The 18,235-nt window shown below is 37.3% G+C and overlaps 1 protein-coding gene across 1 annotated transcript; it reads right to left on the bottom strand.

The window, feature by feature from the left end:
• Window positions 1–8,500: 8,500 nt before the first annotated feature.
• Window positions 8,501–9,620, bottom strand: LOC108475139 (uncharacterized). The gene is made up of 2 exons (XM_017777132.1): window positions 9,181–9,620; window positions 8,501–9,110 (listed from the first exon to the last, which is right to left on the bottom strand). The coding sequence occupies exons 1-2, from the start codon at window positions 9,618–9,620 to the stop codon at window positions 8,501–8,503; spliced, it is 1,050 nt and encodes a 349-aa protein (XP_017632621.1).
• Between the last annotated feature and the right edge of the window lie 8,615 nt (window positions 9,621–18,235).

The following is an 18,235-nucleotide window of genomic DNA, read 5'->3' as shown; positions in this document are numbered from 1 at the left end:
TACATATCATCTCTAAATTGAGCTCTAAAGGCCCTAGAAATACCTTAGAAATGATTCAGGTCTAAACTAAAAACATTTCAAAAGTTTAAGAAAAAGTTACAAAAAAATGAATACAAGTGTCACATGGCTGAGACATACGCCCATGTCTCAAACCATGTAACCTTCAAACTAGGGACACACGGCCATGTCTTAGCCCATGTCCTTACCCGTGTAACTCTTTAAGTAGGGTCACACGCCCGTGTCTCAGGCCGTGTGCACATAAATTTGCCTAAAAATCAAGTCATTTCCTAAAACATTTCATGCATAAACCTTTAAGTCCTTTGTGCACATAATCAAGTCATCAAAACCCTATCAAGACGTACATATAATAACCATTTCAATAGTCCTAAATCAACTAACCAATATGCCATTCAAAAGCACCTCAAATGCAAATCATCAACACTTACCTAAACGTGCATATTTTACCACTTTCCATTCATCAACTACTAGTTCCAAAACCTACCAAACATGACACAACTTGACCATTACTATTCCATCACAAAACATGCCATTTGAGCTATTCAAAACATGCAACGTGATTTAATTTATTGGAGCGCGCATTAAGGAGTGTACTGTAGCATTCAACAAATTTAAATTTGCCATTTTAGTTTTTACCGAACGGTCGTGTAATAATGTAGCTGATTTAATTTGTAAAAAAATTTATAATGAAGCAAAAAATTTGTTTCTTTGATATGGATTACCTGGTGGATATTCATAATGCTGTAATTAGTGATGTTGTAACACCCCTTACCTGTATTCAAGGCCGGAACAGGGCTTGAGGCATTACCAGACTTTCATCATAAACAAACATACAAATCGAGTCATAAATTTTGCATCCAAATTAAAACAATTTGTATTCAATCATAATGTCCCAAATACAAGCCTAGGAGACACAAAACATACTTTAGAAGTGGTTCGAGACTAAACCGACAACTCAAGAAATTTTTACAAAACTTAGAAATTTTTTTGCTATGAACAAGGGTCACACACCCGTGTGGTTTGGGACACGCCCGTGTGGTCACACACGCCCATGTCCCTAACCCGTGTAACTCTCTAACTTGCAAGTCATGAACAAATTGAGGTCACACGGTCAAGTCAAATGCTCGTGTGCTAGGCCGCGTGGACAATTTAATTTTCATAAAATAGGTGCAAACTTTACACGGTCGGGAACACGCCCGTGCTTGAGGCTGTGTCCCTCACACAGCTGAGACACACGCCCGTGTCTCTACATGTGTGCTCAATTTTAAGCATTTTATTTCTAAAAATTTAGGTGCAAAGGACATACGGCCAGAACACATGCCCATGGGGCAGATTGTGTGTCACATAACACATGTCACTTGTATCTTAATCTATTCCTAAGGTTCAAACGGGATTTCTTACTTGTCGAATCTTCGTCGAATTCGTTCGTAGTCAATCATATAGTTCATGCAGTATTAAAGCATTTAAATACAATTATATTAAAGCTTATTTAACATACGAACTTACCTTGGTTACAAAAACGGCTATTAGTTCAATTTAGTCCACAACCTTGTTCTTTCCTCGGTCTAAACTCGAACTTTTTTTTTCTTGATCTATAACATCAAATTTAACTTATTTAATCATCACATTATTCAATTCAATCCAAAAACACACTATGGCAAAAAATTACATTTTGCCCCTAAACTTTTGACATTTTACATTTTAGTCCCTAGGCCCATAAAATGATTTTCATCCAATTTCTTCATTACCCAAGCCTAGCTGAACCTTTTTCATGCTCATGACAGCCCCATTTTCCATTTATTCACATTTTACCACACATTTTATAACCTTTTATAAATAGGTCCCTTTTTTATATTTTCATCAAAAATCATTTTGTAAAGGTTGTTTAACTAACAACAAACATGCATATTCTACCATTAAACATCAAAATACAAGCTTATTCAACATGGTTAAAATTTTAGACTTTGATTTTCTTTCAAATTAGTCCTTAGGATAACTAGATCAAGTTACAACATTCACAAAAACATAAAAATATTAAAAACGGGACAAAGACGGACTTACAATCAAGCTTGGAAGCTTGACCAAACACTAGCTATGGTTTCCTCTTCAAATTCAGCTAAGGGGGGACTAAATTGAGAATATGGACACTTTTATTTAGTTATTTTTGTCTTTATTTACTAGATTACCAAAATGCCCTTCGCTTAAACTTTGAATTTTTTCCCTAACCATGTCCATTTTTGTCCATACTAAAGTAGAATGGTCTACTTACCATTTAAGGACCTCTAATTTGGAATTTCATAACAATCTGACACCTTTAACTTATAGAATTCTAGTTTTGCCCCTATTGCAATTTAGTCCTTTTAGACAAATTGAGTACTCAATTAATAAAATTTCTTAACGAAATTTTCACACAATCATTATACCATGCTGTAGACCTTCAAGAAATAATAAAATAAATATTTCTACTTTGGATTTGTGGTCCCGAAACTACTATTCTGATTTGACCCAAAAACGAGCTGTTACAGATGTTACTTAATAAAATGAGTTGACCCTTGTGGTCGTTTTTTGTTAAAAAAAAGAACCGTCTAGAATATCATTGGATACTCGGGAAAGCTCACACGAAGTGTGCTTAAACATATAATCATAACCTTTCCTTTACATCATTGCTCACACGAGCTGTGAAATAGGCATGCTCACACGAGCTGTGGTCAGAATTTAAGCTATACGATGCTGCACACACGAGGTGTGGAGTATCCGGAACAAATGCAAGACCTCAGCCATTAGTAGGACATTTAAGACTAGTACCCGAAACATGAAATCCCTAATGATGTGCCATTTGTATCCTACGAATTCTTAAGGTTCAACCGGGACTCAACATCCGTCAAATCATCATGGCTTTGGTACAACTATACATCGACCCATTTACATTTAAATAAAATAATAAACGTTCAAATTAACAATATTAATTCAATAATCATTCAAACGAACTTACCTTGACAACTAGGGCGTAGAAGTTAAACGAACTTTTCCGAAGCTTTTGCTTTGCCTTGGTCTAGGTTCCGTACGTGGTTTATTTTGGTCTAAATAGACAATTTCAATCCATTTAATACTTCCAGTATTCAATTTAGTCCACATTTCATATCCATGCAAAATTACTATTTTGCCCCTAATATTTAACTTTTCACAATTTAGTCCTTAAGCTCATAAATTGAAATCTAAGCATTTTAATCCCCTATTCAAGTTAACCAAAATCTCTAGGGATTTAATCCAATCCAACTAATCATCATTCATAAATTTAACATAACTTTTACTATTTTTTACAAATTAATCCCTAAATGCAAATTTCATCAAAAACCACTTTACAAAACTTGTTTATTTATCAACAAGGATTCATAATCTACTATTTAACATCAAGAATCATAGGTGAACATTCTTGACATAACCCTCAATCTTTAACATTTTTACAAATTGACCCCCGGGCTAGCTAGATTAAGCTAAAAAGACTTCAAAAACATAAAAATATTAAAAACTAGGCTCAAAAACACTTAAATGCAAGAGAGAAAGCTAATCGAATGCTCAAACCCTAAAATGGCTTCTTTTTGCTTTAAAATTTCGATGGAGAATATGGAAGAAGATGAAGTAAATTTAGTTTTATTTATTTTAACCTTATTTACACATTTACCTTTTCAACCTTTAATTAATATAAAAATTTCATCAAAACCATATCATGAACATCCACAAACAACACAATGGTCTAATTACCATTTAAGTCCACTCACTTTAAAGTTTCATAGCCATTTGATCCTTTAAACTAATGGAACTCTACTTTTACACTTTTTATGATTTAGTCCTTTTCAAGTAATTAATTATCCAAACATCAAAATTTCTTAACAAAATTTTAATATGACCTTACTAACATTCCATAGACATTAAAATAATAATTTACTTATCGAATTTGTGGTCTCGAAACTACTGTTCTGATTTCACTAAAAATGGGCTGTTACAACTCTCCCCTAAAGGAATTTTCGTCCCCAAAAATCTTACCAAAAAATAGGTTCAAGTATTACACTTTCATAGCTTCTTCCAGTTCCCATGTAGCCTATTCTATTCTGTGTTGTTGCTAGAGAAATTTAACTAAAGCTATACTTTTATTTCTCAATTCTTTAACTTCCTAAGCTAGAATTTTAATTGGTTTTTCACTGTATGTCATATTTGACTGAATCTCAGCATCTACCAGGGATATCACGTGTGAAGGATTTGATCGATACCATCTTAACATCGATACATGAAACACATTATGAATCTTTTCTAACTCTGACGGTAAAGCCAATTGGTAAGCTATTGGCCCAATTCTTTTAATGATCTCATACAATCCGATAAACCGCGGACTAAGCTTTCCTTTCTAGCCAAATCGAAGAACTTTCTTCCAAGACGATACTTTCAGAAATACATTGTCACTGACTTGAAACTCTATATCCTTTCTTTTCAAATCTGTATAAGATTTTTGACAATCAGAAGCCGCTTTCAAACTATCACGTACCACATTAACCTTTTCTTTGGTTTCTCGAATCAAATCAACACTAAATAACTTTTTCTCGCCCAGCTCAGTCCAGTAGAACGGAGTTTGGCATTTTCGACCATATAGAGCTTTGTACGGTGCCATTTTAATACTCGCCTAATAACTGTTATTGTATGCAAATTCAACCAACAGCAGAAATCTCTCCCAGTTACGTTCGAACTCTAAAACACAACGTCTAAGCATATCTTCAAGTATCTGAATTACTCACTCAGACTGACCATCGATCTGTGGATGAAATGTTGTACTAAAATGTAGTTGAATTCCTAGAGCTTCATGTAACTTGCTCTAGAATTGAGATGTAAACCGTGGATCCCTGTCAAAGATTATAGAAACTGGCAGATCATGCAATCTAACAACTTTAGAAACATACAACTCCGCAAATCTCCCAAGTGAAAGTTCCGTATGCACTGGAATAAAACGTATGGATTTCATCAAATGATCAACAATGACCCATACAACATCTTTCTTTCTCAGAGATAAAGGCAATCTCGATACGAAATCCATCGTAACATGTTCCCATTTCCACTCTAGAATCATCATAGGTTGTAATAAACCCAAAAGTACCTGATGCTCAGCTTTAACTTGCTGACAGATTAAGTATTTGGATACAAACTCTGAAATCTCTCGTTTCATACTTGGCCACCAGTACATGTGTTTTGTAATATCCCGAATTAGGGCCTAATCGGAATAGTGGTTTCGTGACCACAAATCTGAGATAGAAATAATTATTTTATAATTATTTTGAGGTTTATGATATGATTGCATGATTGTGTGAAAATTTTGTGACGAAATTCTATGCATAAAGTACTTAAGTTGAGATTAGGGACTAAATCGAATAATTTGAAAAACTTGTATTCTAGAAGTTTTTAGTATGAAATTGCTTTGGAATATTAATGAAGAGGTCTTAAATAGAAATTTTACCAATTTCTAAGTTTATGGACAAAAATTGGACATGGATGAAATTTTTGAAAGTTTAGTAAGGAAGGGCATTTTGGTCATTTGGATATTAAATGAAATAAAATGGGAAAAATAACACAAAAATGATCATCTTCTCCATAAGTTGCTGCCAAATTTTGCTCTCCACCATAGCTAGGGTTTCAACACTTTTAAGCCTTGATTGTAAGTGATTTCTATGCCCGTTTTTAATTATTTTTATGTTTTTGAAATCCCGGTAGCTTGATTTAGCTTATGCTAGCAATAATTCAACCTAGGGTTCATATTTGGAAAAATACCCATAGGTGAAATTTGTGTATTTTGGTGTTTTATGATAGAATAAGAGGTTTTAAATTATGCTAGACAACTTGTGCTACTCGGTTTTAAGTGAAAACTAGTAAAAGGGCTTAATCGGTAAAAATACCTAATAGTCATAAGTACATGTTAGAGTGCGAATTTGATGTTTCCATAGAAGGGAAAAATGATTAGCATGTCATAAAACATAAGAATAAGGGATGAATTTTAATTCCCGAGCCTAGGGGAAAAAGTGTAAATATGCAAAAGTTTAGGGGCAAAATGGTAATTTTGCCAAAGTTCGTACTAGGGGCTGTTTTGATGAATGTATGTATTAAATAAAATTAATTTGACATTATAGATCAAGAGAAACGAGATTCAAGTCGTGATCGAGGGAAAAACAAAGTTTACGAGGACTAGGCTCGATTGCTAATATTTTGTATCGAGGTAAGTTCATGTGTAAATAAGGTAACATAATTTTATTTTAAGTGATTTAATGATATTTGTATGATATGATATTTATTATCATGAAATATTGTGCTTTGTGAATTATTATTTGGTAATACGCAAATTATGTGAATAATTTAATAAGTATGAGATGTTAGCAAATATCGATTTCTATATTCTGAAGAAGGCGATCGAAATGTGTAATTGAAAAGAATCTCGCTTGAATCTTGGGAATAGATTAGGGTACAAGTGACATGTCAGTAGGATGGTTGAGTTTCGAACTCGTTGAGTTGAGTCCAAGTTCGTGAGATGTAACTAGGCATCTGAGCTCGTTGAGTTGAGTCCGAGTTCTTTTATGGGCGAGTTACATGGTAGCTTGGCTACATAGATTTCAAAAGCTATTGAGCTTGTTCAGTTATGAGTATAGCACTTATGTGCACACTATCCGCGTATCCGAAATTATATTCCGATGTGTTCAACGGGAGAATCCTAAGAGAATATGGAGAATACTTAAAACGAAAGTGATTCGATGATGAATGTGTTGAAGAAGTGAAAATGGACAGGTATGAGTTTAATCCTTGGTTGAGAACTTGGTAAGATAAAATTGTGGTAAGATAGTAAGTATTCTTATGATATGAGTGTCTTAATGATGTTTATGTTGGATTGCATGATCATGTTACTTGTTATTTGCATGTGAACTTGGTAAGCATTTATGCTTACTCCCTCCTTTTCATTCATTGTAGTTTTGACAAGCCGGCTTGAGAATCGGGATAGGTCGAAGGCTCGTTCACACTATCCGAAGACCTAAATTGGTAAAATGGCTTGTATATTTTGAGTGTGGCATGTATAGCAATATACTCACTTTGTGTAAATGATCATATGATATGGTTATGGTTTGGTAAGAAAAGAGTTTATAAATTATTAGCTATTGGAATGGCTAATCAAGTTTATATATGATAACATGTATGCTTTATGTCTTAACTAAACCATGAAAATCCTTGGAAAGGTAAAATTGGCCATAAAACAGAATCAGACAGCAGCAGTGACATGAATTTGAAAAATCACTAAAAATAGTAGAAATGGAATTAAAGGATGAATAAGTTATTGAATCAAATCTTGATGAGTCTATTTTCATGTGGATGGAACAAAACAGGTAAATGAGTTATATTTTATGAGATATTTAAGTTTTGGTGGAACAGGGTTAGAGTGGTCTCTGAATCCCCTATTTTGAGTTTAAAAATTTACCATAAATTGTAAAAAAAAAAATAGAAGTCATGTTTTATATGTATAGATTCTTTTTTGAGTCTAGTTTTATGAAAAAAAACGACATAATCATTGAAACTCTTTACAGAGAGATATCTAATTTGTAATACAAAGGGGTCAAAGTAGTCGAACCTTAAAATAGGGGAGATTTTAATCAGTAAAATGTACTAATTAGCTCAACAAAAAATTCTAGAAAAAAATTATAGATAGATATATGAGTCTAGTTTTAGGGAAAATTTACAAATCTTAATTTTGAGTTTCAAAAATTAAGATATGAATTTTTAATCGACTATGACGCAGTTAGCTAGCTTGTCTGGAAATTCTAAAATAAATTGTTTAAGTTGTTTAATTAATGAATTAAGTTTAGTAACACCTCGTACTCGACTCCGGCGACGGTCTCGGGTACGGGGACGTTACATGTTTCAAATCACCGTACATTTTATTGTTACCAAGATTTATCGATAAGCTACTACTGTGAGCTTCCTATAAAATCTTCTGAATGAGATCAAACCAAATGGCATTACAAGAAACTCATAATGTTTGTACTTGGTTCTGAATTGAGTTTTTGGCACATCAGAGTCTTTAACCCGTAGCTGATAATAACCAGAATGAAGATCAATCTTTGAGAACACTATTGCACCTTTCAGCTGATCAAACAAATCATTGATATGCGACAATAGATACTTATTCTTGATCATGACTTTATAGAGCTGGGGTAATCTATACATAATCGCATGGACCCGTACATTTTCTTAACAAACAACACAAGACACCCCAAGGAGAAAAGTTGGGACAAGCAAAACCTCTATCTGTCAACTCTTACAACTATATTTTCAATTTTTTTAATTCTAAAATCCTAGAATCAAATATATAAGCAAGATACACTGCACAACCTTTTCTAATATATTTTTGTTCTGACATAGCTTAAATAAAATTGGATGCACTATCCAGTCCGTCTGACTCCATTTAAAGCTTTGAACCATTCTGACATTTTAACACAATATGCTTTTGTCTATAGTTCACAATAGCATCATATAGAGCTAACCAGTCAATACCCTGAATTACATCAAACTCATCAAAAGGTAATAACATCAAATCAGTCGGAAAGTTGCAACCCTGAATCATCAAAGGACAGTTTTTACAGACTTTATCGACTAACACATAGTAACCTAAAGGGTTCATTACTTTAATCACAAACTTAGTAGACTCAAAAGGTATTTTCTTATCTGACACTAAAGTTATGCCAACATATGAGCGCATTGACCCCGGGTCAATCAAAACATTAACATTAGTATCAAGGAAAAAAATTGTACCAATGATCACATCAGGTGCTAAAGTCTCCTTTCGAGCACGAATCGCATAAGCCCTAGCTGGTGCCCATGCCTTTGATCTCATAGTAGAATCTTTTGTCCCACTATGACTGTTATCTGCATTTCCAGTGTTCCGTGATGGTCTCCCTCTAACAGTTGTATTACTCGGACGAGTAGTCTTAGCTTTTTCTTTGGCGGACCTTTCAGAGAAGTCTCTAAGATAATGATCATCAGAACCACATTTAAAACACGACCCATCTTTCAGTCTACATTCACCAAAGTGTCATCTATTACACTGTTGACATTCAGGCTTGTTGTTTCTAACACGGCCCACACTCGCTACAAATGTAGCCTGAAGTTTTGAGTTCAATTTTTTTTCCTTTATCTCTCCCAGAATAACCCACCAAAGCTGATGAATGACTATGAAATTCTTTTGACTTTTTCCATGAAGATGAGAATGATTTTCCCATAGGTCTTTTTCTCGAATCATAAGCCTCAGAATCAACTTTTCTCTTTGCTTTGCTAAGTTCTTTAGCCTTGTGCACTCTGTCAACCAGAATTACAAATTCTTTCAACTCAAGAATCCCAACTAACAGCTTGATATCCTCATTAAGGTAGTCTACAAACCGTGTGCACATAGCAACCTCTATTGGTACACATTCCTGGGCATACTTATTGAGTCGTACAAATTCCCTCTCGTACTCAGCTACAGACATACGACTTTCCTTCAACTCAAGAAACTCTTTGCGTTTCTTATCAAAGAACCTTTGACTCATATATTTCTTTCTGAACTATTCTGGAAGAATTCCCGATTTACACACTCCCTCGGTGTAACACCCCAAACCCGTGACCGTCACCGGATTTGAACACGTGGTGTTACCGGCCTTACTTCCCTTATTTCTCTCTTTGTAAAATCTGATTGCTGTTCTAGGCAGGCTAGCTAACTGCGTCACTGTCGCCTTAAAAATCATATCTTGAGTTTCAAAACTCGGAAACTTATTCCGTAAATTTTCCCTGAATTTAGACTCATATATATATCCATGGATTTATTTCTAGAATTTTTGGTCGGGCCAATTGGTACAGTTTATTAGTTAAAGTCACCAATGTTACAGGAGCCGACTACACTGACCTTCGCGCGTTAAAACTTGAATATCTCTCTGTACAGGGCTTTAATACTGGTGCCGTTTGTTTCTAATGAAACTAGACTCAAAATGGAATCTGCACATATAAGGCATGACTTATAATTCTTTCTGGATAATTTATAGTAAATTTTCAAATTCACGACAGGGGACCCAGAAACCGTTCTGGCCCTGTCTCACGAGAACTTTAATATCTCTCAGTATACTGCTCATATGGTCGTTTCGTTCCATCCATATTAAACTAGATTCATCAAGGTTCAATTGCATAATTTATTCACTATTTAATTCTACTTCTACTATTTTTAGTGACTTTTCAATCTCACCTCACTGCTGCTGTCCGCAACAGTTACTGCAGTAGACTATGCCAATTTCATGAATCTTTCCTTGGCCTTAATCATCCATCATACATGACACAAATTATGGCCACCTTATCAAAATTAAAGTTTCTAAGACTCGTGGCTATAGGTTCTAGCATCCCACTCGAAGACCACATAGGCCATTTTCACATGGCTTAAAGTTTACAACCCACAGTTCAACAAAATATAATAGCCTATACATGCCAAATGTTCTTCAACAACGAAGACAATACCAAAATATTTCAGCCGGTGTGATGACTTCAACGACGGTTCCGATCACGCAAACAATACGAGTTCGAGAGACCTAAAATGGGTGACAAGAAAACACCGAGTGAGTTTATAACTCAGTAAGTCATAAGCATTCATCAATCCACTGATAAAGTTACTACAACATGAACAATAAACGAGGTTAGGTACTCATCCATATCGAATCTATACCATAATTCCTCGGACCTTTTGGTCCAATCTCATACCAAGTCATACATCCACATTTCATATTCTACACAACAAGATATTTGAAGCATTTTCACAGACTAACTCATTTCCACCACAATCATACAATTTCAATCATCACATAGATTTAAGGCTTACCAAATTCAACCCCGAGCATGAACGTATTTTCTATTCGTCATGAGCTCGAGGTACTTACCGATCCGCTGTCCATACTCAACTCGATGGAGACACACCTCCATATATATAGAGTACGCACACACGTGCTTAATACTCGATTTCGCACACTTAGTGCCACGCAATTTAAGCCCGCACACATAGTGCCATACCCTTGAGCTCGCACACCCAGGTCAGTATTTTTTCCAGCATGCACACTTAGTGCCATATATTTCCAGCATGCACACTTAGTGCCATATATTTCCAGCATGCACACTTAGTGCTAATCTCGTCACCGCATACACGTATTTGCCCGACACTTAGTGCCGAAAGCAAACTTTCTACACATTTCACTATTTCTTTTACATTCAACAATTGTCATCACTCCATACACATACAATTTCATTTATATATATATATATATAGCATCCCATTAAATACAATTGCATAGATTTTACAATCATTTAAGCAATATCAAACATATGTGCTTAATGACTTACCTTGTGTTGGGCAAAATGGTTCCAACTCGGCTACTCGATGTTCTTTCCTTTGCCTTTGCTTGTTTCTCCACCTCGAGCTTCTTGAGCTTAGTCAATAAATTAACTAGTTTAACCGTCTTGCCAAATATTTATACATATATACATGACATCAACTATACTATCATCATTAATACATCAATTCACAAAATTTTATCTCATGAGCATATGACCCATTTTTACCCCATATGGCGAATGCTTCATTCATTACCCAACTAGCCATTCAACAATTTTCAACCTCATTACCACCCTTTTATGTCTAATTGTCTAAATGAGATTATCAACATGCCTATCTATAGCAGAATGTGCTAAAATTGATCTAACATCACCTACACACTTGATTAAATGGCGAATACCTATACTATCAATTATGGCATCATTTTTATTCTTTCAAACACATAGTTTTCCTCCCATGAACACTTGGCGAATTTCTTTTCTCTTCTAGCATAGCTTCACATCTATTTGTAACATCCTATGAATCCACATACATCATATTTCTACATAAATTTCTTTTACTTTTCTTCTACTTCCATTCACAACATCAAAGACACCATACACATATATCATTACAAAGCTTGACACTTAGCATGCAAATGACATCCACACAAACCCACCTTAGCGAAACTTAACTCATCTTCATGCCTCACCACCACAACATCAAACATCAAACATCAATGATACCAAGAAGACAACACCCATGGCGAATATCATCCCCATTTCATGGTAAAGGTTTAGACCATGGGTTAGGTGGAACTCAAACTATCAACTAAAAACATGCATGAATCTCATGGATAACATCAACATACCTTAGTCTAGCAAACTCCCATGGCTGATTTTCTCAAGCTTTCCCCTTTCTTCTTAGTACATTCGGCCAAGCAAGGAGAAAAATGAGAGAATGAACACTTTTTTTTCTTTTCTTTGTTTTTCTTCATATTCTCTTTTTTTTTTCATTTCTTTATTCTTCCTACATAATCCACTAACTAAACATGTTGGCAACATGTTTCCACTCATAGCATGGCCGGCCATCATGCTTCATTTTGGCTAATTTGACATGCAAGGACAACACTTTCCCACATGTATTAATAGGCCACCTTACATTTGCCTAGCACATTTCTAAATTTTCTCACATAAGTCCTATTTGATAAAAATTCACTTACAATTAACAAAATCCAAACATGAAATTTTCACACATGCATATATGCATATAATGAGCATCAATTATGATGGTTAATTATTATTATGACTCGGTTTAGTGGTCCCGAAACCACTTTCCGACTAGGGTCAATTTAGGGATGTCACAACTCTCCCCCACTTAAGAAATTTTCGTCCCCGAAAAATCTTACCGGTAAATAGGCTCGGGTATCGCTCTTTCATAGAGTCTTCAAGTTCCCAAGTGGCTTCTTCCATTCCGTGTTTATGCCACAACACCTTCACTAACGGGATTTTCCTATTGCGCAATTCTTTTACTTCACGCCTCATAATGCGAACCGGTTCCTCTTCATAGCTCAAATTAGGCTGAATCTCAATCTCAGATGGAGCAATTACGTGCGATGGATCAGACCTATATCGTCGAAGCATCGAGACATGAAAAACGTTGTGAATCTTTTCGAGCTCAGGGGGCAAAATTAATCGATATGCGACTGGCCCAACTCGTTCGGATACTTCATATGGCCCGATGAACCTCGGACTCAATTTGCCCTTACGACCAAATCTAAGCACCTTCTTCCAAGGTGAAACTTTGAGAAAGACCTTGTCTCCAACTTGATATTCAATATCTTTTCTTTTCAAATCCACATACGACTTTTGGAGATCCGAAGCAGCTTTCAAACTTTCACGAATTACTCGAACTTTTTGCTCGGCATCCTTAACCAAATCAACCCCGAAGAATTTACCTTCACTAAGTTCAGTCCAGAATAATGGGGTACGGCATTTACGACCGTATAAAGCCTCGTAAGGCGCCATCTTAATACTTGATTGAAAGCTATTGTTGTGGCGAATTCAATCAAAGGCGAATCTGTTCCCATGAACCACTAAACTCAAGGATGCAACATCTCAACATATCCTCGAGTATTTGAATTATCCGTTCGGATTGACCATCGGTTTGGGGTGAAAGGCGGTCTTGAAATGCAACTTGGTACCCAAAGCTTCTTGCAACTTCTTCCAAAATCGCGAGGTAAATCTCGGATCTCTATCCGACACGATGGAAATAGGCACCCCGTGTAGTCTCACAACCTGAGAAACGTACAATTCGGCTAGTTTGTCCATTGAAAAATCCGTACGTACGGGGACAAAGTGAGCCGACTTAGTCAATCTATCTACAACGACCCAAATCGTATCCTTCTTACTAGTTGACAATGGCAGTCCGGATACAAAGTCCATTGTGACTCGATCCCATTCCCACTCGGGTATCGTGATTTGCTGAAGTAATCCTGAAGGCACTTGATGTTCCGCTTTCACTTGTTGACATATTAAACATCTCGAAACAAAATCAGAGATGTCTCATTTCATACCATGCCACCAAAACCGACGTTTCAAATCATTGTACATCTTCGTACTCCTCGGGTGGATTGCCATTCGGCTACAATGGGCTTCGTTCAGAATTATCGAAATAAGTTCCGAATTCTTTGGAACACACAGACGACTTCTGAACCTCAAACAATCGTCATCATCAATTTGAAACTCCGATTCCTTGTTCGAACACACTCAGCCCGTTTTGCAAGCAACTCCTCATCAACTTTCGAGCTTCCGAATTTGATGAGCCAACAACGGTTTGGCCTTTAATTTGACTACTAACACATTGTCGGGTAGGATAGACAAGTGTACATTCATCGCTCGTAAAGCAAACAGTGATTTCCGGCTTAAGGCATCCGCAACCACATTAGCCTTTCCGGGTGATAATCAATGACGAGCTCATAATCTTTTAACAACTCGAGCCATCGCCTTTGTCGCAGATTTAAGTCTCTTTGGGTCATCAAATATTTGAGACTTTTGTGATCCGAATACACATGGCACTTCTCACCAAATAAGTAATGTCGCCATATCTTTAAGGCGAATACGATGGCGACCAATTCGAGATCATGGGTCGATAATTTTTCTCATGTGGCTTTAATTGTCTCGACGCATATGCCACAACTTCGCCCTTCTTGCATCAATACGCAACCCAACCCAAGTAGGGATGCGTCACTATAAATGACAAACTCTTTGCCCGATTCGGGTTGCACTAGAATTGGGGCTTCATCAAATAAGTTTTCGATTGATCGAAACTTTTCGACATTTCTGTCCATTCGAACTTAACATCCTTTTGGAGTAAGCCGTCATTGGCGTGGCTATCATTGAGAAACCTTTACAAATCGTCGGTAATAACCAAGCAAGCCCCAAAAAGCTCCTAACTTCGGTAACATTCCTTGGTGGTTTCAATCGACTTGGCGAAATTTTGTTCGGGTCCACCCGACACCGTCACGGACACCACGTGCCCCAAAAGCTAACCTCTTTCAACCAAAATTCACATTTCTTGAACTTTGCGTATAATCGCTTATCTCGTAAGATTTGCAACACTAGCCTCGGTGTTCAAGATGTTCGGTTTCATCTCTCGAATAGACCAAAATGTCATCGATAAATACAACTACGAACCGATCCAAGTATGGCCTGAAAATTCTATTCATTAAATCCATAAACACCATGAGGGCATTAGTGAGCCCAAACGGCATCACCAAGAATTCGTAGTGACCGTACCTCGTTCTAAAAGCGGTTTTGGGTATGTCCGATTCTCGGACCCTCAACCGATAGTACCCGACCTCAAAATCTATCTTTGAAAACACCGAGGCTCCCTTTAATTGATCAAACAAATCGTCAATTCGTGGCAGCGGGTATTTATTCTTTATCGTCACTTTATTGAGTTGACGATAGTCGATGCACAACCTCATGCTTCCGTCCTTCTTTTCACAAACAATCTTGGTGCGCCCCATGGAGAAAAACTCGGTCGGCGAAACCTCTATCTCAATTCTTGCAATTGAACCTTCAATTCCTTTAACTCCGTTAATGCCATACGACACGGAGCTATTGAGATCGGCGTAGTACCGGTACAACCGATGCGAATTCCACTTCTCGAACCGGTGGCAATCCGGTAACTCCTCCGGAAAAACATCGAATACTCACAAACCACTGGTACCGATTCGAGTTTCTTTTCCGTCTCTTTACTTTCAAACACATACGCAAGGTATGTTTCACACCCTTTTCACATACCTCCGGCGGTCATAGAAGATATTATCGTTGGCACTCCTTTTAAATCGATGAGACTCGACTCGGACTACCTCATTATTTGCACTCCTCAAATCAATGGTTTTCCTTTGCGATCCACCATTGCATCATGTACTGTCACCAATCCATACCAAGAATAACATCAAATTCATCAAATGGTAGAAGCATCGGATCGGTAGGAAACAGGATTCTTGAATTATTAGGGGCATCTCTTGCACACTTTATCAACGAGTACGTATTGACCCAAAGGGTTTGACACTGAATTACGAACTCGATGAGACTCAACGGTAGAGTCTTCTTGGATGCTAAAGTTTCACATACATATGAATGAGTAGAGCCGGGGTCAATCAATGCAATCACACTAGTATCAAAGAGAGTAAAAGTACCGGTGATAACGTCGGGGAGGATGCCTCCTCTCGTCTTGCGGATGGCATATGCTCTAGCAGAGCGCTGGTCTCGGATCGAACATTGTGTCGGTGGCTCCTCTCGATTACCACCCCTACCTCCTGAAATCCTCGGGGTCTACCTCTAGTTGTCGCCCCACTAGATCTTGCACCTTGCATCTTATTCTTCTCATCTAGTTCGTGCAATCTCTAATGAAGTGGTCCTTGAACCGCATCCGTAATGAGCCGGTTAACGGACTTACCCCAACATTCACCTAGGTGTCGTCTTCCACATTGGGGGCATTCAGGTCGCTCTTGACGATTATTGCCCACACTAGCTACCGATGTAGCTCGGGAGTCCGTCAATGGTCGGGCTCTGATGGAAATTCCCGCAGTCGCCCTCGACTTACTAGTGTCCTCCCTGAATTTCTTTACGGTTGAGAACGGAGCTTTACTCACCGATCTTTTACGATAATCTCTTGCTTCAAATTCAGCCTTCTTCTTCTCCTTTCCAAGTTCTTCCGCCTTGCAGGCTCGTTCGACTAGTGTTACGAACTCCTTTATCTCCAAAATACCCACTAGTAGCTTTAAATCTTCATTCAATCCTTCTTTAAATCTTTTGCACATAGCAACCTCATCAGCCACACACTCCCGAGCATACCGACTAAGTCTTACGAACTCATGTTCGTATTCAGATACTGTCATACGGCCTTGCTTGAGCTCCAAAAATTCCTTACGTTTCTGATCGATGAACCGTTGACTAATATATTTCTTCCGAAATTCCGTTTGAAAGAAATCCCAAGTAACTTGTTCCTTTGGGACTATGGAAATCAAGGTCCTCCACCAATAGTAGGTGAGTCTCGTAACAAAGATATAGCACACTTAAGACATTCATCGGTGTGCATGACAGTTCATCAAACACTCTAATGGTGTTATCAAGCGAGTCGCGCCTTTCGGCATCATCAAGTAACTATGGCCTTAAACTCCTCGGCCCCATGCTTCCTAATCAAGTCCACGGTGGTTTACTCAGCCTCACGGGATCGATGGCGATGGCATCACGGGCTCTTGGGTGGATTATTTAAATTCGGGAATGGTTGGACAATAGGATTAGTTCGGGCATCTTCATGCGACCCACTCATTCATCATGGTGAAGAAGGCTTGTTTCGCCCCTTCATTTTGATTATTCGCGGATGACCGAGGCTCAACAGGCGGTGTCCCTTGCGCAGGAGCAGCCGCTACACTTTCAACGTCATCCGCCAAGGGTCTCTCTATCCCGGGTTCCATCGCTAATCAAAACAAAAATTTCAACTGTCAGAAGTCATCACATTATTAAGCACTAACAATTTGGCATGTATAGCTAGACTCACACGCTCTATGGTAGTCCTAGAACTGACAAACCATAGCTCTGATACCAATAAAATTGTAACACCCCAAACCCGTGACCGTCACCGGATTTGAACACGTGGTGTTACCGGGCTTACTTCCCTTATTTCTCTCTTTGTAAAATCTGATTGCTGTTCTAGGCAGGCTAGCTAACTGCGTCACTGTTGCCTTAAAAATCATATATCGAGTTTCAAAACTCGGAAACTGATTCCGTAAATTTTCCCTGAATTTAGACTCATATATCTATCCATGGATTTATTTCTAGAATTTTTGGTCCGGCCAATTGGTACAGTTTATTAGTTAAAGTCACCAATGTTACAGGATCCGACTACACTGACCTTGACGCGTTAAAACTTGAATATCTCTCTGTACAGGGCTTTAATACTGGTGCCGTTTGTTTCTAATGAAACTAGACTCAAAATGGAATCTGCACATATAAGGCATGACTTCTAATTCTTTCTGGATAATTTATAGTAAATTTTCAAAGTCACGACAGGGGACCCAGAAACCGTTCTGGCCCTGTCTCACGAGAACTTTAATATCTCTCAGTATACTGCTCATATGGTCGTTTCGTTCCATCCATATTAAACTAGATTCATCAAGGTTCAATTGCATAATTTATTCACTATTTAATTCTACTTCTACTATTTTTAGTGATTTTTCAATCTCACCTCACTGCTGCTGTCCGCAACAGTTACTGCAGTGAGACTATGCCAATTTCATGAATCTTT

The sequence above is a fragment of the Gossypium arboreum genome, chromosome 3 (genome assembly GCF_025698485.1).
Source record: "Gossypium arboreum isolate Shixiya-1 chromosome 3, ASM2569848v2, whole genome shotgun sequence".
Classification (NCBI taxonomy): Eukaryota; Viridiplantae; Streptophyta; class Magnoliopsida; order Malvales; family Malvaceae; genus Gossypium; species Gossypium arboreum.
The sequence above is the reverse complement of the archived record's forward strand: the minus strand, read 5'-3'. Positions and strand labels throughout refer to the sequence as shown.